We start from the raw sequence: 23,464 nt of genomic DNA, 5'->3' as shown, positions 1-23,464 counted from the left end.
ATCAACTTCTCAAGAACGGGCCTGAGTGATATAGAGTGATTATTGTGTGTGGTGTCTGTAGTGTCTGTGGTTTTGGTTGTGGTTGTGGTTATACTTGAGTTTCTCAATGATAAAGGTAAAGGTTTGGCTTTGGCTCTGACTGGAAAAGGATTATTATGGAAGTGATGGAAGTGATGGAAGTGATGGAAGTGATGGAAGTGATGGAAGTGATGGAAGTGATGGAAGTGATGGAAGTGATGGAAGTGATGGAAGTGATGGAAGTGATGGAAGTGATGGAAGTGATGGAAGTGATGGAAGTGATGGAAGTGATGGAAATCCAGAGATAAATCTAAAAATTTGAGAAACTTAATAGGGTTGTAATGAGTTTTATAGGTGTGGTTTGGATAAGCTTAATATGGATAAATTTGGAGATGTGTATTTATTGAGAGGGGAGGGAGGGGGAGATGGATGTGAATGGGGTGGAGGGGGAGGGGGAGAGGGAGTGTGGATAAATGTGAATAAGTATAGAATAGGATAAAATAGAATAGAATAGGACACAATGGGATGGGATGGGATGGGATGGGATGGGATGGGATGGGATGGGATGGGATGGGATGGAATGAGAAGTGAAGGGAAGAGAAGGGTATCAAAATGAAATGGAGTAAGGTGGAGTATGATTATTATATATTCTGAGTTGGAATAGGATGGGATAGGATAAAATAAAGATTGGAATAAAATTTGGGTATATAGGAGATAGATATATGGTGAGGTGAGACTGGATAGGGTGAGGTTAGTTGAAATTGATTTAGAAGATTGGATTAAGTAAGAGGTTGTAGGTGATAGATTGGAGATGAGGGGTAAATAGGGAAAGAATATAGGGAGTGAGAGGTGAAGGGTAAGGGAAAGGAAAAAGAGTAAGCGAGTAGAGGATCAAATAGGGAGATATAGGTAGATAGGAGGTTAGGCGTGGGATCGATGCCTTGGGGATGGGAAAGGAAGGAAGGGAGAGGAGGTTTAGGGTTAGGGGAACGAGGGAATGAGGGAATGAGGGGTAAGGGAGGGGGAGGAGGAGGGGGAGGGGGGAGGGAAATACATGGTATGGGAAATGCGGATGGGAAATGCGGATGGGAACTTAAGGGGAGAGGAGAGGAGGGAGAGGAGAATGGGAATATGGAAGATATGTATATGATTGGAGTTATTTATTAGATGATCTTGGAGGTTGGGTATGAGTAGACGAGGCGAGGAGAAAGGAGATGAGGAGGGAACAGAGAAGATTGTATAAGATATATAGATGCGGCGTTGTATGCTTGGAATTTGGTTATGATGGATAGATGACATAAAGATGGAGATGAAATGAATTTTGTAGTGTATGAAATTGATTTTCGATAGGGTGATACGGAGTTTGATACTGAGTTTGTGGGTATAGAAAGTTGAGGTGATGGAGTCGAGGTTCTGGAAGGGGTTAAGTTTGGAGATATGGGATTTTATAGAAATAGGATTTTCAATAGGGTTAGGGTGGAAAATGAGGGGATAGAGCAAGGCAAGAGACTTTAGATGAGTGATGGGAGATGGGAGATGGGAGATGGTAGATGGGATGATAGATGTTATTGATTAGCTAGCTATGTATGAAGATTTCAGGAAAATCAGATCGTAGTGAGACTCTTCGATTGAGAAGATTGGGCTGGCGGTAAATCATGGATGGAATGTATATTGGTATTGCTATTCAAGTGTTTGGAATTGTTGATGGTGTTGGTGCGGGTATGATTGAACAAATGAAGAGGGTTTTGATGGGGGATGGGGAATGGAGAATGGAGAATGGAGAATAAAAAGGGGAGGGAGATGGTGGAGATGGTTGGACTGGGATGTGTATGAGTATGAGATAGTGAAGGAGGGAAGATCAGATGATTGAAATGGGTTTGTTTGTGAGGAGGTTTGTATGGTTGTGGAGTGAGGGGTGGTAGTGAAGGGATTTATAAGATTGATGAGCTACTATTAGGAGGTAGAAAGATAGGAAGTGGGTAATTGTAATGCTCTAGATAGCGTATCAAAGTTTTTTAGTCGTGAATGAGAAATCAAAGATGAAAGCATGGAGATGAGAAAAGTGATGGAGATGTACGAGTTTTCTCTTTATATATGCTAGATGTTTTGGGTATACGACAGTTTAATAAGAAGCTGGATGACTTAGCTATATCATAAGGCCTAATGTCCATATCTTCTTTGTAAATGCGAAAAAAAAGCTTCTAAGGGTATTAAATACAACTTAACTACAACACATCGATATCCTAGTTAATTTAATGAATCCATTATATACATTTATCTAAAGATTTTATCTACAAATTTTAGGAATAGTAGGTAAACCAATTAACTAATCTAGTTAATGAACAATTTGAAATTGATTAAAAGAATTTTTCTTCAATTAGTAGATAATCTTTCAGGGAATTGGAGAATTTGATTTTTTTCTTCTTTTATTTATCATTTGGTCTATAAAGATTGATGTATCATAATGAGAGCTAGATCTTAAAGCAAAAAGACCTTTGAATCGTCGTTCTATTTATTTCTAGACAAACTAGATATTGTTCAAGACAGGATAGTTACTAGATACATTGTAAACTATCATTTCCGTCATTTTAGCTATGTCACAAGACTTTATAATGATTTGATAAGACCTGTCTCATGACCGTTGATGTTGAGATTTAGTCTGGGAGTAGCATCGTTGTCATTATTGTTAGTATATCCATTGAGGATGATAATGTCATGAAGAAAGACTTTGGACGCGAGTTTGAGATGATATTGAGGCATAATGAATGTTGAGCAAATATATGCCTTTTTAAACTGTGGATAGACACTACATGTTCAATTAAGAGATGGTATTTGGACTGTTATCAACTAATACGTGACAAATGAGACTTTTTCAAGGCTTGAAGGGCATGAAATACTTGATGAGATGTTTCTAACTGGTATTAGATGGTTTTTGAAAGTCTCTGGGGATGGATTCTTGTGTGTTGGAAGTTACTTAAGAGGATTGGGTATAGATATCTCGATGGATTATAGACACCAGCATCCATATTGCTGCTCCAGTTAGGTCAAAGTATAGACGAGAATAAGTACTATCATGTTGCTATTGAGATTTTTTTTGAGTTTTCTGTCAGAGGATAGTTGAATATAATGCCTTCAGATCTGAGTAAAGTGTGACACTCTATAAACTCCTGTCTTATCTGCAACGTCGTGTACTGATGGAAAACGGTACCTTTAACATGGACTTGTCACTGTACACACCGACAAATGTAACAAGAGTCTACAAATCTCATGTTTTGATATTCAGTGACACCTTTCGTCTCTATGCAAGGTAGCTAGGATATTTCACATTGTATAGTAAGCTCTTGTAGGTTCAACTTACCTATCAGTTGAAAGATTATTGCGAGTAGTACTAAATGAGAGAGAAAAACAAGTTTTCCATATACTGGTCAGATCTCAATGGGATAGATCTTGGTCTCCTCTTCGACTTAATTTGGATAAACAGCTTATTCTCGCTTTTGACTTCAAGGGATAAGAAATCTAGATGTCTGTATAACTATAGTTCAACTTCCATCATGAACCAGTTGATACACCTCGATTTTGGTAGTTTTCTGAAAGGATGTTGGTCACAAACGACTTGGTCCTTGTTTTAACAGTGTAGATAGGCGTCTCAAAGTTCAGAATCTAGTATTCTTAGAGATATTCTTCTTCAGTCTATCCTGCCTGGATGTGGTGACTCTTGAGTTGTTGTAGAATAATCATAAACTCTGATATAATAATCCACCAACAAAATATTTAGATACCTTCATTAGTACTAGGAAAAAGATGTTCTTCTCATGGAAACAAATTTGGATATGTCGAAAGTTTAAATCGACATCATGTGTCTACCAATTCTCTCTGCTTGTGAGTAGCTTCTATCAATCATGTAAGCAAGTAAAATCATATAATTAGCAGTAAACATCAAAACTTGTGCGCAGAAGACATGATGGGTGGAAATGATGTTTAATTTGATAACATTGCTATGAACAATTCGCCGTTGTCCTCCTAGTATCATTGATGCTATTCACAAACTACCGCTGTGATTTAGCTCGCAGAGACTCTCATATTCGACGGCAGTCACTTCTTAAAAGTGGAAACTTGTGGCTCGGTACATATCACAGATATGATTTTATCCCCACAAGTTAAGATTGTTCAGGATCATCCTCAGATCCTGACTCGCTTTCATCCTCGCTCTCATCTTCCTCGCTCTCATCTTCCATCTCTGAGTCCTCTTCTGGCTCTGATTGGCTTTCTTCTCCAGTCGGCAAGCCAAACTCCGAGGGTTCCTGCAGATCTCGCATGATCTCTTCAGCAGTTGTGACATCGCGATTGCTCAATGCGTGATGCAGCGCTTCGTAATCGTCTTGGAATTGGAAAAACCAAGCTTTCAGCGCGTACAAGATGGTTAATAGTTGCTCGTAGTTCCTGTAATAACCACAGATTAGCACATTTACCATTTTAAACTGAAGGGAAAAGGTGTGACTTACTCTAGGAGCCAAGATTGGTAGTCCGGTGGTGAGACTCTGTCTAGTCCGATGCTAGATGCTCTCTCATCGCAGAAGTCGATCTCTTTGTCTATCTTCTTGATCGCATTTTCGCATTGGGCAATTCTGTTCGATAATGTTCCTGTAATTGCTTCATTCCAAGACTTACAATCTTGGCGGCGTTCTCTGATGTATTGGTCGAAGTCTATTTCTAATTCTTCGATGTGGTTGTTTTGAACTTCTGGGGTAGGGATTATCTGTGACATATTTGCTTTCTGGGATGTTGGTTTTGCGAGAGAAGTTCCTTTCTAGAGATGTTGTCTATCGAGATGATGTTTATCGAGATGAATAGATGGTAAGATGATCTAAATATTATGATTGTTTGGTATGATATTATCTTAAATAATCAATTATGTGAAAAAAACGTGGAATTTAGAAGTCTTCGTCGGTGGAAGATCAAACATCCTTAAGTAACCAAATCTTTACACTTACGGTCAGTAAATTAAGGTTGAATAGGAAGCGCGAGTTCAAAAAACATACTCTGATTAGCGAGCGTGATTTCTTCACTTGGTTCAAGGCCACCTTATGAGTATCTAGGCACATGAGCGTCTAAAATTAGCTCTTTCCAGTTCATACGGTCCGGATGTGATTGTTACGTACCACGACTGATTCTATATATAGAGATTCGGGAGAAAAGACAACTGTAAGTAATGCTTTTATCGTATTCAAGACAGTGAAGTGCATCCGGAAGTAAGGCCTAGCTTCCTCCGCTACATGCGCTGAGCTCCGTTAAGGGCCATCTTAGAAAGTAGCGGATAACTTCCAGTTATAGATAGATATCTTTCTTATCGATAATAGATTCATCATAGACGTAGGAAGAGAAAGGGTTGGATGATGTAGCTGTCCAGTGGTGGGAGAACCGCGGTGCACCTCTTTAGAGGCTACACCCACCAGAAGTTGATTAATCTTGGTGCAATTCGTCTAGAATTTCCTTGGATATCAGCTATGCTACAATGCTTAGTTGTTGATCTTTTCTACTCAGGTATGGGTACAGGCAAATTGTACATAAAAATATGTATAGCTAGAAACGATCAACGAGCAATTGATGGTATTATTATTTCCGGTATATATCACTCTGTGACAAGTCCCTTTGTAAAGACATTGCATTGCGCATTTACCGAAATCTTCTGATTACCAAAGAGGTTAAATACTAATTAAAGTAATGAAAATATATATCAAGTCACAGCATTGGAAATCAAACTTTGTAGTTATTAGACAATTGAGTGATTAAATTGCCTCTATGAACGCCATTGATCCAGTCCGCAGTTGTTCTTGTTCCCAATGCTCCTGCCTCCTCAAATCACCGTTAATAGGAAAAGGGGTGTCGTCATGGTCCATCCAGTATTTCGATGTCTCTGGATCCCGTTAGTCTCGTCACCAGGTGATCTTGTTTTGAGACTTTACCCTCCGTAGCTCGCAAATCAAACATGTCCCGGCTCTAAATCAAGCTCTTCCTCAAGCTCTCTGGCAGTTTCCAAATCTCCACTGCTTCTAGCGGTTTGTAGATCTCGGTAGTCATCTCGGATGGCTTCATACCACTGGCGCATCGGATACATCAAGGCCAAGAGTCTCTCGTACTCACTGTCGTAATCAAACGTTAGTATATCCCTTGCATTGATAGGTTGAGAGTCGTACCTCAGAAGCTCGGCTCGAGCATCCGCGGGCAAGCTGCTCATGCGTTCAATGAGGGCTTTTCTGCGCTCGATAAAAACAATCTTCAGGTGCAATCTATTGAGAGCACAAAAAGTTTGGAAGACTCGATTGGCTATTGTTCCATCAATTGCATTGTCCCAACGTTGAAGATCTGCGACCAGATTTGTGTGATATTGCTCAAAATCGATCGTGAGCCCTTGGACGGCAGCTAGTTGAGACATAGCTAAGATTAAATTATAGAAGAATAAGAACGCGGGTTTGATTTGGAGAGATTGTAATGCGAGGTATCAACAGATTTTGGTTGTGAGTATGTGGGCAAGCGCTGAAAGTCTCCGTCGTTGAAAGGTTCTCACTCTTAATTATCTAGCTAATCACGAATATAGCCAACACAGGAAATCTCTCTGAGACTTAGCGTAAATTACAGAACTACACGTGCCTTCAAAGCTTGGCTTGCACTACCAATGTGACTCAGAGATGCCTAATTTCTGGTTCAAAGAAGGGGGGCTGATAGCAAAATAGTGAATTGATGCGTGTTTAGTATGATTGCGTGAGTTTAGAAATTAGAATTACCATGGAACCTTGATAGCTACAACGAATTTCATATAAAGATGCTTAAAATGTATTGTACCGGAAAGTAGACAATGATGAAAGAGTTAACAAAAGCTTGATTTTGTAGCAATATATCTAGGGACAGTCTAAGACGGGACCAGGTGTCTTGATAATTGATTAAAAGTAGTGTAAGCTACCGTGGACGTAGTTGAAGATGAACGATGCACGTGAAATCAAGACAGAAGTTTGAAACATGTATATAGGAGTAGCAATTTCTCACAAATTAACAATCATCAACCTTCCCATCAAGTCATTACATCACAGCTTGTGGATTAACCATACCTAAACAGTTATCTATATTTAGTGAGGGTCTGGTCTTTGGAACCTTGAGCTTCAGTCTTGCTAATTGATTGAGCAACCTTGTTAGACACACAGCTTCAAGAGATTACCGATAACGGAAAGAAAATACGCGTTACTAGTGCATCAAAGCTTTTCCAATTGCAAGCATTTCATTGGCGTCTGGATACCCTGTAGCAAAAGGCGCAGCAGAGATTGGACGAAATGAAAGTCTTCAAGTGACCTCTGCTTTAAAAATTTTCACAGAAAGCTGAAATATTACCCTTTGAAAGAGTTCTTTGTAAGAGCGTTTCCCAGCATTTTGATTGGGCATCCATGGTAAAAGTTAGTCATCACAAATCAAGTTGAACTGCAAAATGGTGCTGTGTAAATTAATGTTCTAGCCAACAACAATAAATAAAAGATGACTGAAAAGGTTGAAGACAAAATAGTCTATAATCTAAGTAACAGAATGAAGGAGAAGGAGGTTTCTTTAACGAAAATAACCGAGAATGAGCAATCTTGGTGGAGCAGCTTTGAAGCGAGAATTCCTCAAAAGTGGTCAAACAGCTTCGAGGTACAACATAAAAGATAGGAACAATACTCAAACAAGTTGAATTCAATAATTAACACATCAAACTAAAGGCTAGAAAAGAAGGTCAAGTTTGCTTTCTCATAAGAACGAGTAAATTACTGCACGAACATACATTTGAGCTTTGAAACTTTGCATTGTATGTCCTTAAGTTCAGATTATTTGATGACTAATTCCCTACTACAGTCTCCCATCTCAAAAATATAAGAGCTCTTTGAAACTGAGCAAAAGTCAAAACGGGTACAGGAGGAGACATTTGTTGTATTGCAGATATAAATGAGCCAGATAAAAGCACTGCCGTGTTGCCGTAGAAAGAAGAAAGGCAAATGAGAACCTCCATCTACCAATCTTTATTCTCAAAAATCCCAGTTCCCGAAACAAAAACCAATCGCACAAGCAGTATTCAGTATGAGCAATCTTTGTCTTCGCCCATATCATCCTTCACAGCCTTGAATTTGACTCCTTCCTTGTGAACTGGTACGCCATGCTCTGGAAACTTCTCTCGAGGTTGACGAAGAATGCATTTTTTGAAGGGCTCCTCTGCCTTTGTTTCAGATTCGAGGCCTTTCATCTTTGGTAGCAAAAAGGGAGGCTCGCCAGGTTTGAGGTCCGTTGACAATGGATTATGGACATCAAGCACTTCGGAGTTGACGGTTGGAGATGGTACCGCAGGGGTTTGCGTAGTGGTGAATTGTTCGCGGAACTTTAAGAGAACTCTCTGTTGGTTGTATTCGTCGAGTAAATTCTGGACAAAAAGAATTGTGCGCAGCAAATCCTGCTGGACAACGTGCATGGATCTAAACGCAGTATTAGTGTTCATGTCATCCATTGAATCGAGAGAGAAATTGTTGGAAGCTACGTACGCAAGTTCCTCAGCTAGATCTTCCGCACTGAGCTTCTCGATATAAGAATCAACCTCTCTTATTCGTAAATGTAAGGCTGGTAGAAGTTCTGAGAGGTACTTCTTTCTGCGGGGGTACGACAATGAAAAGAGTTTCTCATTGACTACGGTAATGCCATCGAGGACTTGTTTTTGATACGTCTCAACGAGACTTGCGGTGGGTGTCTTGGTATCCATGATGATTGAAAAAAAAAGGTGAGAGACTGGAGCCTATTTGTGAAAGACAATATGAGCTTGGAGCTCTTGAAAAGTAGATCTGGTCGGTGGTGGGCTATATATGATCTGAGTGGGCAGAAGAGACATGAATTTGTTAAGTTTTTCGATGAAATTTCTCCGGTCTAAATAGTTCTCGGTTGTGCGAGTGAATGACTTGATGAGAAAAAGTAAAGTGGGTACGTGTGGTATAATCTCAATGGAGATTGTTTCGAGGAAGTGAAAGAGAAGTAGTTTGACCTTTGGGAGAGACTCTTATATACGAAAAAGAAAGCCTGCGTTGTATGAATTTACATAAAAGCTCTGGTGGCTTTGTGTGTGGCGCTAATTCTGTACAACAATTATCTAAGTGAGAGTGGTAGCGGTTACGGAGGGAAAGAGAGAGGTCTGAATATCTAGGAAGCTCTAAACGTGAGGGCAATTTGAAATGCATCAGATGGGTGGTAAATGTCAAAGATACGGAATAGAAAGTTGCAAATATCTGGAATAAAACGCGCAGTTTAAATTTACACGTTATTGGAGCTCTTCCATATGGCTCGGTATTGTAATGAACGAAGTCGATTTAATCTTTAATCACAATAAGTGTATCTCCTAGATATTGATTATAAATAATCAAGATAGTTCTAAAGATGTTGAATCTCTCATACCACCGCATATAATCGGGGGTTAGAAATCCAAATTTCCAAAGACGAAAGGACAGAAATTATACAGTGAAACCATAGTCTAGTTGTCGGCCGTCTTTCAAGCTCCTCAAATCTTCTGATATTAATATTCCTGGAGATTATACGTCACTTGTGCATGGGAATCCGAAATTTGAAAGGTATTTGAATGATTGCATTGACGCATTTTTACACGTGATGAGCTTGGGATAGGATTCAAAGAGTACCTTGTAGGAAAATGGCAAAACCTTTTAAAATTATTTAGCCTTTGTTAAATAGATATGCATGAAACCGAATCCCCCTTATCATTGCGGTGCAATAAATCCTATAACAAACTATTCAGCGAGGCTGTGGTTTGCCTTAGAAACCCCTCGTAAATATGAGGAGCAAGTAAATACAATAGTTTTTTTATGGCAACAGGGCCCCCAAGTATACATCTTCGCCACACGGTATTCAAGTCAAAGACTTATGGAAACCCTTACATCTTTAAATTTCACTACAATCCTAACTTCTTGGAAACCAACTCGGCCCCACGAACTTGCTTCTCTAATGAGTTTACGTCAATCAGTTTCCTGTATCTATCCTGGGGAAATTTATCATGGTCGCGGAGAGTCTATAGTTGAAGAAGTTGTCAGTAGAACTCTTGAGAATCCATTTATACCACATAAATTAGCGGAATAGAACTCAATGACTTACAAGCGTGGTCCCATAGGGTCCATGGCGTATTCCGAGATCTAGCACCATTTCTTTTCTTCTCTTTAAGCTTAATTTCTCACTTGCCATTTCGGATAGGAAATTTTCTACCTCTTGGATGCGGGCCTCGATATTGCTGCGCATGACAGTAGATTCAGTCATTATTTCTGAGGCGATGCTAGGTTGTGAAAGTCAGCGCTTGACTCTACTAACGACGTAGACTTATGAAGGGGTACGTTTCAACCTACCTAATCTTTCGTGCCCAGTCTTTGTCGTTCGCAGGTTGCAGTTTTCTTAAGAGAAATAAGTATTCCTCAACAGTCTTGATATCCACCTGAAACTCCTGACGATGCTCGTGGAGAATCTTTAACCTCGCGTCTAAAGTATAACGGAAGAGATTGTTCAAATCTTTATTGACCACAGAAATGATCTGACGATGCTTGAGCATTACCAGTTCCAGCTCGAGTTGAGTATTTCTCGATTTTGGACAATTTCTAGAGCGGGATTTGACCTTTTGAGGTTCATCATTTTCGTCTTCAATGCCAATTCTTCGGCTTTCTGCTGGAGAAACGGGGTTCTTGTGTACCATAAGACGCTCGAGGGACTTTGTTCGTGTTTTGATGGCATCGATAGCTTCGCTTTGGGTCATTGTATCATAGTCCTGCAAATTCATTAGTATTAATATGCAAATGGAAGTCTTTTTACCATGATGATACGTACCTTCGTCGGACAAGATTCTCGATTGTTGTAAACATTGGAAGGCATGTCGCAGGTAATTTTTGCTTGAGATGATAGCTTTCGTCCACTGGGATGTTATGTTCAACAATTCTAAAAAAGTATTGAAACTAATGAATGAGAGTATTTTGAAAATATTGAACGTTCTGATAAAATCAACAACAGTTTAAGAGGGTGGATCAGCTTAGGTGACTAATGTTTATTGACATGAAGAAAACACCCATGTATAGATAAGTACATCAAGATGCAATCAGTGTATTAACCCGCGCTTAGCCGTAATCGATTTGAATCTTGCTATCATTGCCGTATCACATCTGCTGTATTGAAACATAGAAGCAGCTATGAGCGAATGGGCTATGTATCTAATAAGCTTTTAGGGCTCATCCGCACGGACCATGCTTTAGAAGCTGTCGTATATAAATTGATTGGGTAGCTGTAGGGCACCACCAAATACAAACTATAAATACAGCATAAGAAAGACATGAGAAAGTTACACATGATAAATTCTCCGACTTCACTTCACTATTTCATGATAAATGGCGGGCTTTAAACTCAGAAAAGATAAGCCAGCTTTCGACGAAAAAGGCGACACTGGAAATAAGAAGCGCACCTACTTCTACACACCAGATATTGAAGCCATGCATCGAAAAGACAATGAGATACATTTTCTCAGAGTTGTGTCTTTTACCGCAGTTTTCACAATAATCATCGTCCTCGCATTTTATAGATGGAAAGTGTCTCGACTAGAGAAGGTACTGAAGATAAAAGATGAACATTACATCGGGGCATTGACTGGTGGAGTGGTATTGACGGGGGAAGATAGTTCCGTGTATGTCCAGATAATGGATCAGTTTGTGTCTCTGGTATACATTATCGCGATCTTAATTGCAGTGATTACCTGGTAGTAAGTAGAGATCTTTGAATCCGCAGCTCATTCCAGGTGTATTGACTAATATGTTACTGAAGTATCAAAATTAGTGAATACTAGTTGTGAGTTCTGGCCATACTTTTAGAAACTCTATCTCATCCCAATCTCATTTACATGCTTTCCCGGCGACAAGAGTTGTTCTAGACCAAGCTGAGCATGCCGGTCTCCAGAGTCGAAGAAGCTCAGAGTTGCCAGAAAATAGTACCGGAGTCTATCACTTTGTGCTGTCGATGTCAGAACGTTTTTTGAACGAAGAACTCAGCACGGTGAAATGAAAAAGAACCTTGAGCTTGATCGGGAGCTATCACTTATTTAGTCATTGATCTCTTTCAGGCGAGATGTTTGAGATTCAATATAGCAGGTACATAGGTACTTTGGAGATAATACACTTTTGTGCTCATCAAGTCCTACATAATTTACCTCAGGGGCGATTCAATTCATAAAGTTCTATCGAGTGCAATTCAAAATTTGCCTCACCCTGGCTACAGTGTCATGAGTAAGAAAGTTCGGGTTGAAAATGTGTCAAGTTAAAAATTTTCAAGAGATTACCCCCCGTCACTATATTGAATAATAATATGAAGGGAACAACTGCTATGCTGATAATATCTCATTAATTGTGTTATATTAATTTTATATGATGATGTTATAGACAATAATCATAAATGAATGAGTAGTGTCGCTAGTTTGGTTGAATGTGGCTGTTTGAATTGACATCTCGCCTGACCTCTTTCAGTCCATCCACTTGTCCCAATAAATACTTCCAATCCTATAACTCACGACTATCTTTTTAGATAACATATAGTGATGATACTAGATCGTGTTGCTGAGGGAAAAAAATGACATCAAAATGATAGGTACTTCACTTCACCCATACCACTAAAACATCATCTCAAAGGATTTCTTACTTCCATCTATTGTATTACCGGTATCTTGAGGAAATTCGGGGCTTTTGTTAGGACGACCACTATGAATCCATGTTAAAGATTCGATAGCATCGCCAAGCGCGGTGATGAACTCGCCAAAGGTTGCTTTGCTCAGGAGGGGTGTCTCGACCGGAGAATCCGTGATTAGAGCCGTGGCAGAAGCTACAACAATTGTTGGTGTGTTGATTTTATTAGAAGTCTTGGCCTATAACAAATAGAGGTAAGAAAAAGATCTTTTGTTATCGTATGAATGATGGAATACTAACCAAATTTGAATAACGAGTAGTCTCCGAAGCGATTCTTCCTGCCGGCTTTTTATATACAGGATTTGCTACAATCTTAGTAGTGGGACCATGAAGTCTAAGACCATGCAATATTAGTATCTCTGGAGCTGGCTGGAACAGCTGATGATGGAGTTCTACTAGCTTGACGTTGTGAACAGAGCGACTAAAAGTGACAGGGCGATGATTACGAGTGGGGAAGGCAGCGATACATGCGCTACCTCGAGCTTGGGAGACCATTCGGAACATATTGTAAGTCTGATTAACCAGGATAAGAATTTGATTAGAGGATTGTTGTATTGGTGCCAGGAGTCCTTGATAAGCGATGTGTTATTGACGGTCTTACAGTTGTAAGTGTGTGCAGAGAAATAGATTTGTACGATAGAAGTATATAAAAATTTGTTACAACGAAGTCGGGGACACCTCTTTTATATGAAGACACAAGAAGCTAGTGCAAAAAGTTTCAGGCTTTAAATTGTGTGAATGGGGGAGCTACCGTAGATCATTGTGCCAAGTGACCAATCGATCAAAATGCAAGGCAAACCTTATTTGTCTTGACGTTTAACGCTTTTCAGTGCCGATCAAACTCAAACATCACAAAACAAAGGCGTTTGCTTTCAAAATTTGCCTAATCATGGATATCACGTTGCATCTTTTCTTCCATAATTTTATAAAGTCAGTTGTAGGTACACCTTACCTACCATTACTGGAATTTGTAGTAGATATCTAGAATTCGAACACTCCTGAGCTTAGCGCGCCAGTTACGACAGGGCGAACACTAATAAAGTTAACTTTGATTTAGTAAACAACTAGACTCACTAGTAGCCCCTAGTACCTGAATCACATGATAATCAAAGTCAATTACTTTGTCATTGATTTGTGAGATTCATTCGACACCATAGACGAGCCATACAACGATGTGTAAATATGGGCTAGGTTTGGTGATAATCTATGACCTCATAATGAAAACATCGATGAATCCGTGAAGATTCTATGCAACAGATTGAATCTCAGATTGATGGAGATTTTTACTTGACCAAATATCTGACAAGTTTCACTGCCTGCTATTCTCATGAGCATCATATTGTTGAAGCATTACTGATAGACTAAGCGAGAACGAAATATCCAGGCTACTTTGCATAATTTTTTTCTTATTCCACATGTTATAGAGAAAGTTACCTTCTCCGACTCAAACCATAGATTTGAAAAAAATAACTGAACATTGGGGAGACTTTAGCGACCCCTTTGCATATATTCCTGCTTTAAGAACTTGGGGTTCTCCAAATATTTTCGATCATTACTTGTGAAACATGGCGGAAAACTTGACTAGTAGTCTCAAAGTATGTCTTGGAGCAGCCATTTACTAGAGATTTTGTTTAATTGGCTGATTATTCTCTAGTAAAACACAACAAAATGTTTGAAGTTACATTCAGCAACACCGTGATCACAATCGTCACTCCCGCCGAAATGCTAGCACAGTACTCGCCGTTCTTCGAAGACGCAAACAATTGTGAATGGCAACCTGATGGGACAAATAAGATATTTCTGAAGATAGGGGCGCCAGAGAAGTTTGTGATGTTGGTATCTTGGCTCTACATAGGTGAACCCAGTCAAGGAATCGAACTTTGCAAGCCATAAAACGGACACTGGGGTGAGGAATTGGAGACCAATGTTCAAATTCAGATATGGAACAAACTTCTTGATGGATATCTGCTCGTGGAACTTCTGAGATCGCCAGTGTTCACCAATGCTATCATGGCAAGCATACTCAAGCGATTAGAATGATACAAAGAGTTCTCGAAGGCTTGAGGTGGACCATTTCCAGGCACTCTTTTCACATTAGAAGAGAGAATAAAGACGATAAATTGTGAATGGAACCAGACATCCACATAATCGCCACTGCGCCGTATAGCAGTTGACTAGCTTGTGTATTTGGAACATAGCAGCAACGCGGACCACAAGAATGTTCATGCTCATCCAAGGCCCAATGAAGAAGACACCGAGATCAAATTGAAGGTCCTTATAGATTTCTGTTGGGATTTGTTAAAGAGCCTCAGTTTGCTACTCGAATTGCTGCAAGAGATGATCTCAGGAGCATTGGGTACCCATGGCAGCGAAGCAGGTGTTTTTTTACCATTGCCATTGATACACAAGGTCAAAACCATCATCTTTGATAATTCTCCACACAAGAAGACTAATAAGCAGCTCCAGTCAATTTCTCGTGGATATTAATAATAACTCAGATTTGTTTTCTCTTTTATATAACTGAATGGGTATAGTCGTCGCTCATTATCCTTAACTTCTAGACGGATCTAGATCCAAATGCATGCAGTCCTAAATGATATGAACTGCACGGAATGCCAGAAATGCCGGTTATACTTCCGACGGGAAAATGAAAACAATTTTCATTAGAATCCCCAACGTCAACATTGTTCTCATCTAGAGGTAATGCAGACCGAGAAATGCAGGCCAAGCTGATTGAAAATTGGAAACCCAGAATATCTCCACAGAACAAGTGTCTTCTTTATCTGTTGGTATCAAGTTAATTGACAAGTGTAAAATACCTAATCTACTCTATCATGATTGCATTCCTTATTGGTCATGATTTAATTCTAGGAAGTTAGTACTTATACAAGCGCTAGAGCCTCAACAGCTAATACAGTACCCTCTGATGATCACATGATCGATATACTGACGGCATTCTATTTGCCAGATGATAGAATCCCGAGAAGGACTTGAGCACACGTCGGCATCCAAAAATATCGGCGAATTCATAGTTGATTAGATGATTTCTGGAATGCTTGTTAACTCGGGGAGATACATAGTTTTAATGGGAACGAGGAGAGGACTTCACGTGAATTCACTGCAAATTCAGCCCAATAAACCATTTGAATAAGCAGGAATTAAATGGTTTACAGATTTGAACAATGGTATTTTTCTACTGCTAAAAATGTAATTGATGGAAATACCTTCGAATTTCAAGATCACAACTACACATCGGGGAGTATCAGAGGCATCACCAGTACACAAAGTTTGGAACCTCATCCTTCATTCGTACAGATTCTTGAACGCGATCCTCACTAGCTAATCATCCCCTTCGTACCACTTAACTAAAGACACCAACACTAAGTTCAGACATCCTCATATCATTTAAAGAAAGTTATATTGTTTATTTACTAGTATCCAAAACATTATTGCTTCGACTTTTGGATCTTTTCGATAGTGTAATGATCCCTACCAGCAGACATTCCAGCGTCAATCAGCACATTAGCCATGTATTCGATTGAGTCGAGCTAGAAGTTCAATCACCGAGCGTCGATTGCTTCGGCTGATGAAACCGTCTTGAGCCGGTAGTCTACTCGTGGACTCTTAACGTCCAAAGAATCAGAACTACCAAGATACTTCCTGTGATCTAGACGTTAGCACTCTCTCGCACTCTTCAGGGATGAGGCAAAGTTCTTACCAGGCTCATTTTAATTTGGCCGCGGAAGCTTTTCCTCAATGTGGTAGGCACTCTTAGGCGCCCCCCACGGGGATTGAACTTGAGTATGAAGCTGTAACGATTTGAGAAAATCTTCTGGCACCGTCAGACTGTCGCCTAATGTCTCTGGTGCTGGGGAAGCAAGAAACAGTGTCTCCGTCATATTTTGAGGAGCGTGATTTGTTAAACCGAGAGTGTCTAAAATTAGATTCCTGAGAGGTGACGTAGCAACAGTCTCGGTCCAGACGATATTGACGGTTTTGATACACGAATTACACAAGGGTTCAAGAGGGAAATCGTCATCCACCGGAACCCATTCGAACTTTTTCAATGTTTCAATAAGAGCATTCATTATATGGTTCGTGTATCTTGGCGCCTGTATGTAGTCGGCCATCAGATAACAACTAATGAGTTGATCCCAATCTTCGGAGAGCTGTTCTGTCAGTGGTTTTCGTGGCCAGTGGTCTGGGCCAACATTGTGACGAAGGGTGCCCGCATTTTTGATATGACCTGTGTTCAGCCACACCATGAAAATTTCGAATGTTGAACATGACACGTCTGGAAATTCTATGGTGCTTTCTCCACCAATCCATGGCTGCGAAGATGCAGTCTTGAAATAGAATGATTGCGCTGCTAGAAGAGGAACTGAAACCTTAACCATAGTTGTTCGGTCTGGCATATTTCGACCAATAACTATCGTAAATACTTTGCAAAATGCCTTCCTGTTCGAAAGTCAGTTCTTGAGATCTCTTCGAAACAATTATCCGGGCCTCACAGATTAAGTGTAACCTTAGAGGTCATGATTATATCTGGACAGTGTTGCGTCCTTCTGTTGGTATCAACTTGGTTGAAGTGTCCAACTCTTTAGTGCTCGAGTAGTGTAGTGTATATAAGGTAAGAGCTTGCCTGTGGGATTGTCTTCATGAAAAGATTGCAGGAAAAGAATATCAAGTTCGTTGTAGTTTAAGTTTGAGGTAGCTAGGTACTGAGCTGAAAGAAGACTTGTTAATGTAAGCAGTCAGAAAACAAGAAAATGCGCTAGATCTTTACTGATCCTTGACCCTTGAATGCATGTTTTGAACTAAACAGAGAATGCAGCTGTATTAAATGAATCTTTACAAGTGTAGTGACAGTGTTAGGGTGATGATTTATATAAGAATGTATGTCCAATATTGACTTCTACTCAACATTGATCATTCACCAGACTTTCAATCATAGAGCTAGCATTGGTACGTAAAGAGAATGCATCAACTTATTAGCCAATAACCTGATAAAATGTTTGGGGCCTAAATACAAATAGAATCCAAAGCGAACCGAGCCGTACTGTACTGCTCGAACCCTACGACTTAATCGACTTCCACCCTCTTGTTATTAAAAATCTTTACTCAGCACCTTCACATGTGTATTTAAGTCTCATTTAACTCCTTGTGACTACTGATTACATACACAATCAGTCATTCGAAGTACGGGAAGTTTGCAGAAATGTCGGACTTACGCTATCCTACCGCATCACCGGCAATGGTAAAGGACATCATGAATGAAGTCATAGTTCTATATCTGTGAGTTATAAAATTGCAATACTCAGACTTTTCATCATAAATCTTGTCTAACAGCAGGCTCAGTCATAACTTCAATGATACAGTCGAAGTGATTGTAGGTAAGGATGAAGAGGAATTGAGACTCCAATTTGCATCCAAAGTCTTGGCGTTGCATTCAGAATATTTCCGCGTAAAAATCGAAATTGATTCATTAGTACAGCATGCCAAGAGCGAACCTCTCGTTATCAATCTCTGCGAACAAGACATCGGAGCATTGGAAGCTTTTTTCGTCTGGAACACAACTGGCGACATTCTTTCCTCGGAGTCACTTTCTCCTGTCACTGTAGACCCCAATACGGCGGTAATAACGGCAGAGAAGCTTGATGAATACGTCAATTTTTGGGATCGGCTTTTGGAATGCTACTTTTTGGCAGATTTCCTGGGTGCCCCGGCCTTTGGTAATGCCACCATGGATGCGTTACTCGAAGCTATCGATAATGAAACGAAAGATCGAGAAAAACTGGAATCAAAGTTCGAAGTCTCCGCGCCACATTTGGAAGTCGACAACTCCGAAGATGATCACGATCATTCTGATAATGACGAAGATGAAAGTGATGATGAGGAAGATCATCGTGGCGATGTTGAACGTCGATGGGAAGCAGGTGAACATCGAGACCCCTTTGACAAGAATCTGCCTCGACAAGAGATTAGACAAATGCTTGGTACTTTGCCCCACCAGATCCGACGAGTTTACTCCATGACCAAAGCAGATTCGCTGCTCCAGAAGATGCTTGTGGATAAAATCATGAAACAGAGTACGGATCATCATCCTTACTACGAAAAGCTGAATGGCTTGCTCAAGGAGGGTATGCCAGTAGAATTTCACCAAGATTTGATGAATGAAATGATGCGTAGCTTCACTATAGTCCATCAAATTAGCCAAGGCACCGACTCTAAACGTCTAAGCGCAGATTGTCGAGCTTTACGAAGGTGCTACTATCACATTCATAGAGTCGGAGAGAGGTGCCCCAAGCCCGAATCCGATTCTGGATCGTGAAACGTGCGGATGCAGAGATAAAGATATTTGATTGGAATAGGTCATGTGAGAGGGATTGGGGGCCTGATTGGTTTCAAATTCAAAGATACAAGCTTTTGAACTTTTACAAAACTTGAGTACTTTAAAGGCTTCACAGTTGTGTCACACTAAATGCAAGGTTGAATCATTAAACGAAAGGATATTTATCATATGCGAAATAAATCGGTTACAAAAGTTAAGATCAACCAGTAGTATAGGAGTAACTAGGACGATCAAATTCCTTGACTTTCTTAAAAGTGTAATTATTATGACTGGTGAGCGATACTTCAAAGTTAACATGAAGCACTTTTGCTCTTAACAAATAAATCCACCTAAAATTAAAAACAGATGAAAGTAACTCAATTTTGAAACCTCAACTACCTACCTAGGTGGGTATCAGATGTAAGTTAACTTTGCTGACAAGAGCCAATTGTAGATGATACGATCAATCAACGTGAAAGTTTATCAGGATGATATGAATCACTACTAAATGTAATATGAACATGAACAGATGGAATGAAAAGCAATTTTTATAGTTTATTTCCTGCTGTTATCAACAGGAATTTTCGAGTGAACTAGATTCTCATGGATCTAAGATCTTTGATCACTCTTACTTCAGCTAGCTTGACTATGATTCGATAGCCAATCACATTGATTAATAATGGCAATTCATGAAAGATCTGGGTTATCGGTATGAGAGTGATGGATTAATGGGAGGTGGGACTGCTCACTAAAGTCTATTTGTAATGAGCTTATATGCTAGGAGCTTTAGTTGTAATATCATCTGACTGTCTATGGCAACTTTGATATAGAGCAAGCATGGAACAAAGGAACAAAGAATCATTACTATAGAAACATCATGTGTCTACAATCATATTTCATGTTCCTGCTGCGCTTATGACACATGAATAAATGGACACAAGAGATGACTGTGTCAAATGTCAAGTAAGACTATCATATCAGCATTCAAGCTAAACCAATGATAGAATCTCTAAGTCTGTTTACCTCTTGAAATTTACGTCCAACTGAGCGTATCATATTCAATAAGTGGTATCATCAATTCATTAATCTCAAAGATCAGAAATTTCCAAACAAAGATACAGGCAATCATTCAATAGCTCCTAAATTTAATGGAACTAAAGCTAGTCTCAGGCCTGGCCCTGAGAGTATGGGAGTCTAAACGTGGAGTCTAGATAGAAAATAAATTCCTGGCATTAGGTCATATGGCGAGTCTCATGTTCTAGGGATCTCATTAGCGCGATTGAAAGAATGAAGGATCTCGAGCAAACAAAAGTCTAAGAATTGAGCAGATAAATCTAGAATTGAAGAGCGGGCTATGTTTCCAGTGCTTGTTCAGACGTTTCGAACGTACACCTACCTGAACACCAAATACGGTCGCTCGAATCTTCCAAAGTTTAGCTGTACTGTGATAGAATCTATTGAATCATTGGCTTTTTCTTCGACCGTAGCTCTGAAGAATATCTATTTAGGTCTCTCGATTATCCATTTGATTCCATTTATTTAGAACTACCTTAATTTGGAGAAAGCCACAAATCTCAAGAATTTCTCACTCATATTCTCAGCTCAAGAACAATATTCCTAACGAAATTCTTGTACTTCCGCACCGGTTCACCAAAGCATAAATCTAAGTTCTCATCTATCATAAAAATGGCCGCCAATGGACTGGGGATAAATCTGGTTCCGAATCAAAATATCGGTATTATACCTTGGCCTCATCCTGCCAATGAAATGTCGCAGCTTGACGCGATAATTTCAGACACAGACGACACAATTCTAGCTGGAATGAGTGAAATACTAGAGGCTTATATTCGAAGATCTGGGCATCGTGGTCTTTCTCGTGTAAATGTACTCAGAATTTCCAGAATTCTAGCTGCAACATATCAAGCACCTGACAAGCCGAAAACTACCAAGAGCGCTCTGGCGCCCCTCAGCGGAGGCTATGACATGTAAGTTCCTCAAATTGATAGAGAAAGTGATAAGTTTCTAATCGCGGGTGTAGTGATGACCAGAAAAACTTTAACAAGATCGTCTCCATTAACGTAGGAACTGGAAAACAACGAGTCCAATTCACAGCAATTGCTGGATTATTGGCCACGCAAGCCGAATATTTCAAACCTCTTTGTTCTGGTCTATGGAAATGTGGTCGTGAAAGTATCATCTCACTCGAAGATTATCAACCTGAAAGTTTCGAAATGTTCCTTGCATGGCTCTACACTAAGGATATTAGAAATGCTAAATGTCTGGGAAAGAATACCACCCGTAGTAATACTCACTTTCGAACACAAGCCCATAAGTATAAATGGTTCCAGTTACTTCGTTGTTATTTTCTCGCCGATTATATCGGAGCATCGAAATTCGCCAATTATATGATGGATGCATTAACCTTGGCCTATAGAGAATGGGTGCGCGATGGATTTGTCAAGTCGGCGAAAGATCCACTTTTCAACAAGACAGAGGAGACTCGAAAGCTGGTGAATAACAACACAGTCGAATCATCACCGCTACGAGCTCTAATCAAGGACATACTATTTCCTTCTGTTGAAGAGAGACGAGTTTCCGTTACCATTAACCGACGTCCCAGAGCACCCCCTTCTTTTCGTAGAACCAGACGCGGAATTCATAATCCCTTAGTGCTGAATCCTTTATTTCTGCCTCATGGCCAGAATATTCAATTTCCAAACGATGGAACGGCTCCGCATCCAAACTTTCAACCTGGTCATCCACTGTTTACTTCTAATTTTCTGCCAACTACTCTGAATGCGCATCCCCCGCCACCAACTGTCCACCATATGCACAACGCTGCACCTTCATTATCCACTGGAATCGCAGCTGCCCCACACTTTCACCCTCATCCACCGCCAACTCATCCTCATAACATTCCAATATTCCATCCGATTCCTCAAGGAGGTCCATTTCATGCTGGCAATCACCACCTTCCAATCTCTCACCGCGCACCTTCTCTACATCATATTCCCCACAATCCCTTCGCCAATCACTACAATATTCGAAACCAACATCCTTTTCTCTCGCCAATGCCCCTCCCACCTCGACCTACGCTCCGTTCTCGTTTTCTCAAAGCAATGAAGTTTGGAAGAGACGAAGTGAAGGTCGATTCGGAAAGCGTTGCTATTGAGTTTAAGGAATGGGAGAAGGCGTCAATGGTTTGGGAACATGAGAGATGTAGATATCATATTCATGCTATGGGGAAGGATTGTCGAGATGAGGAGTAAAGGGCTAGACTTCTCGAGAGAATTTTGGTGAAAGAATATCTTGTTTGGGGGGTAGGCATTTGGAAATTATTTGGGAGCCTAATCTAGTACTTTTAGATTTGTGAGTGCCAGGTAGAGATACAATCAGGAGCATAGGGAGCATCTTAATCATTCAGCTATCACATTTTGTATGCTAGATGATATCATGATACAAATATTCTATTCAAATATGCTATAAAGCAAGTGAGACCACTCGAACACAATACAACAAAGGGCTTGATGGTGTCTCAAATCCTTAGACTAGTCCAGATTGACTCCGAAAGTTTTATATCCTATCACGAGTCATGTACAAATGAACACTATGCTTTGTCCCCAGCTAATGAATAAGTAGCTTGAATATAATTAGTCGAATGTAGATTAACTTTCTTACCTTGAAGTTTGGTTTGTTACCTTTCATAGGTTTTCCTAGCATATTCCTGGGCGAACAAAATCACTTCAATTTTTTGTATTCTGTTTTTGCACCCTTTCAATAAATGAGAATTCATATCAATAAATCGAAGTGAAATGATCCATCAAAGAATTTACAGTCCCGGACTTGTTCTATGGCCCAAATGAACCCTTTCGTCTAGTCATGGAAGTAAAGAACCCCATCTCATCTGGATGCGAAGTATCGGAAGTTGCCAGTACAACAATTTATCCTCTAAATTTAGATTTTCTTACAAAATTCACGCTTGTAAATAAATTTTATTCATCCACTCTCGTCATTTCTACCCCAGCAATTTGTAGTTCTTGCCTAGTACCTTCCAGCAGCCTCATAAGATGAAGTCATCGTGATGGAATATCCGCGACTGCGGTAGAGGCACCCTAGGTGACTCCACGAACGGAAAAATTATCACCATCACTATGAATTGTTTAGCGGAATTCGTGGTGAAGAGCATTCATTCATTATCTGTGTACTAGATTCAGTGAGATGAAACTATATTTTACATATTTCTATTCACTAATGCTTGTGTAGACTTTGTTGGAATGAATGAGGCTTTTTCAATTGCAAGTATGACAAGGGGTGAAAAATGGATTTCGTTCCTTTTGAGAGAATAATA

At 39.9% G+C, this 23,464-nt stretch overlaps 10 protein-coding genes across 10 annotated transcripts; 4 read left to right on the top strand and 6 right to left on the bottom strand.

The window, feature by feature from the left end:
• Positions 1-4,175: 4,175 nt before the first annotated feature.
• Positions 4,176-4,783, bottom strand: EAE98_009977 (uncharacterized protein; the record flags this gene model as incomplete). The annotated part of the gene is made up of 2 exons (XM_038957598.1): positions 4,176-4,458; positions 4,521-4,783. The coding sequence occupies 2 exons, from the start codon at positions 4,781-4,783 to the stop codon at positions 4,176-4,178; spliced, it is 546 nt and encodes a 181-aa protein (XP_038806061.1).
• A 1,215-nt stretch (positions 4,784-5,998) lies between these two features.
• On the bottom strand, positions 5,999-6,451 carry EAE98_009976 (uncharacterized protein; the record flags this gene model as incomplete). Its single annotated transcript, XM_038957597.1, has 2 exons — positions 5,999-6,158; positions 6,213-6,451. 2 exons carry the CDS (start codon positions 6,449-6,451, stop codon positions 5,999-6,001), a joined length of 399 nt encoding a protein of 132 aa, XP_038806060.1.
• A 1,659-nt stretch (positions 6,452-8,110) lies between these two features.
• Positions 8,111-8,785, bottom strand: EAE98_009975 (uncharacterized protein; the record flags this gene model as incomplete). Its single annotated transcript, XM_038957596.1, has 2 exons — positions 8,111-8,504; positions 8,571-8,785. 2 exons carry the CDS (start codon positions 8,783-8,785, stop codon positions 8,111-8,113), a joined length of 609 nt encoding a protein of 202 aa, XP_038806059.1.
• Positions 8,786-9,976: 1,191 nt separating this feature from the next.
• EAE98_009974 (uncharacterized protein) lies at positions 9,977-10,938 on the bottom strand (the record flags this gene model as incomplete). The annotated part of the gene is made up of 4 exons (XM_038957595.1): positions 9,977-10,093; positions 10,177-10,351; positions 10,422-10,834; positions 10,894-10,938. The coding sequence occupies 4 exons, from the start codon at positions 10,936-10,938 to the stop codon at positions 9,977-9,979; spliced, it is 750 nt and encodes a 249-aa protein (XP_038806058.1).
• A 506-nt stretch (positions 10,939-11,444) lies between these two features.
• On the top strand, positions 11,445-12,111 carry EAE98_009973 (uncharacterized protein; the record flags this gene model as incomplete). The annotated part of the gene is made up of 2 exons (XM_038957594.1): positions 11,445-11,737; positions 11,922-12,111. 2 exons carry the CDS (start codon positions 11,445-11,447, stop codon positions 12,109-12,111), a joined length of 483 nt encoding a protein of 160 aa, XP_038806057.1.
• Positions 12,112-12,712: 601 nt separating this feature from the next.
• Positions 12,713-13,289, bottom strand: EAE98_009972 (uncharacterized protein; the record flags this gene model as incomplete). Its single annotated transcript, XM_038957593.1, has 2 exons — positions 12,713-12,964; positions 13,026-13,289. The coding sequence occupies 2 exons, from the start codon at positions 13,287-13,289 to the stop codon at positions 12,713-12,715; spliced, it is 516 nt and encodes a 171-aa protein (XP_038806056.1).
• A 1,164-nt stretch (positions 13,290-14,453) lies between these two features.
• Positions 14,454-14,678, top strand: EAE98_009971 (uncharacterized protein; the record flags this gene model as incomplete). The annotated part of the gene is made up of 1 exon (XM_038957592.1): positions 14,454-14,678. The coding sequence occupies one exon, from the start codon at positions 14,454-14,456 to the stop codon at positions 14,676-14,678; it is 225 nt and encodes a 74-aa protein (XP_038806055.1).
• Positions 14,679-16,513: 1,835 nt separating this feature from the next.
• On the bottom strand, positions 16,514-17,322 carry EAE98_009970 (uncharacterized protein; the record flags this gene model as incomplete). The annotated part of the gene is made up of 2 exons (XM_038957591.1): positions 16,514-17,243; positions 17,297-17,322. 2 exons carry the CDS (start codon positions 17,320-17,322, stop codon positions 16,514-16,516), a joined length of 756 nt encoding a protein of 251 aa, XP_038806054.1.
• Positions 17,323-18,003: 681 nt separating this feature from the next.
• Positions 18,004-19,116, top strand: EAE98_009969 (uncharacterized protein; the record flags this gene model as incomplete). The annotated part of the gene is made up of 2 exons (XM_038957590.1): positions 18,004-18,080; positions 18,144-19,116. 2 exons carry the CDS (start codon positions 18,004-18,006, stop codon positions 19,114-19,116), a joined length of 1,050 nt encoding a protein of 349 aa, XP_038806053.1.
• Positions 19,117-20,802: 1,686 nt separating this feature from the next.
• Positions 20,803-22,385, top strand: EAE98_009968 (uncharacterized protein; the record flags this gene model as incomplete). Its single annotated transcript, XM_038957589.1, has 2 exons — positions 20,803-21,101; positions 21,155-22,385. The coding sequence occupies 2 exons, from the start codon at positions 20,803-20,805 to the stop codon at positions 22,383-22,385; spliced, it is 1,530 nt and encodes a 509-aa protein (XP_038806052.1).
• Positions 22,386-23,464: the final 1,079 nt, after the last annotated feature.

The sequence above is a fragment of the Botrytis deweyae genome, assembly GCF_014898535.1.
Source record: "Botrytis deweyae strain B1 chromosome Unknown BDEW_032, whole genome shotgun sequence".
NCBI classification, from domain to species: domain Eukaryota; kingdom Fungi; phylum Ascomycota; class Leotiomycetes; order Helotiales; family Sclerotiniaceae; genus Botrytis; species Botrytis deweyae.
The sequence above is the reverse complement of the archived record's forward strand: the minus strand, read 5'-3'. Positions and strand labels throughout refer to the sequence as shown.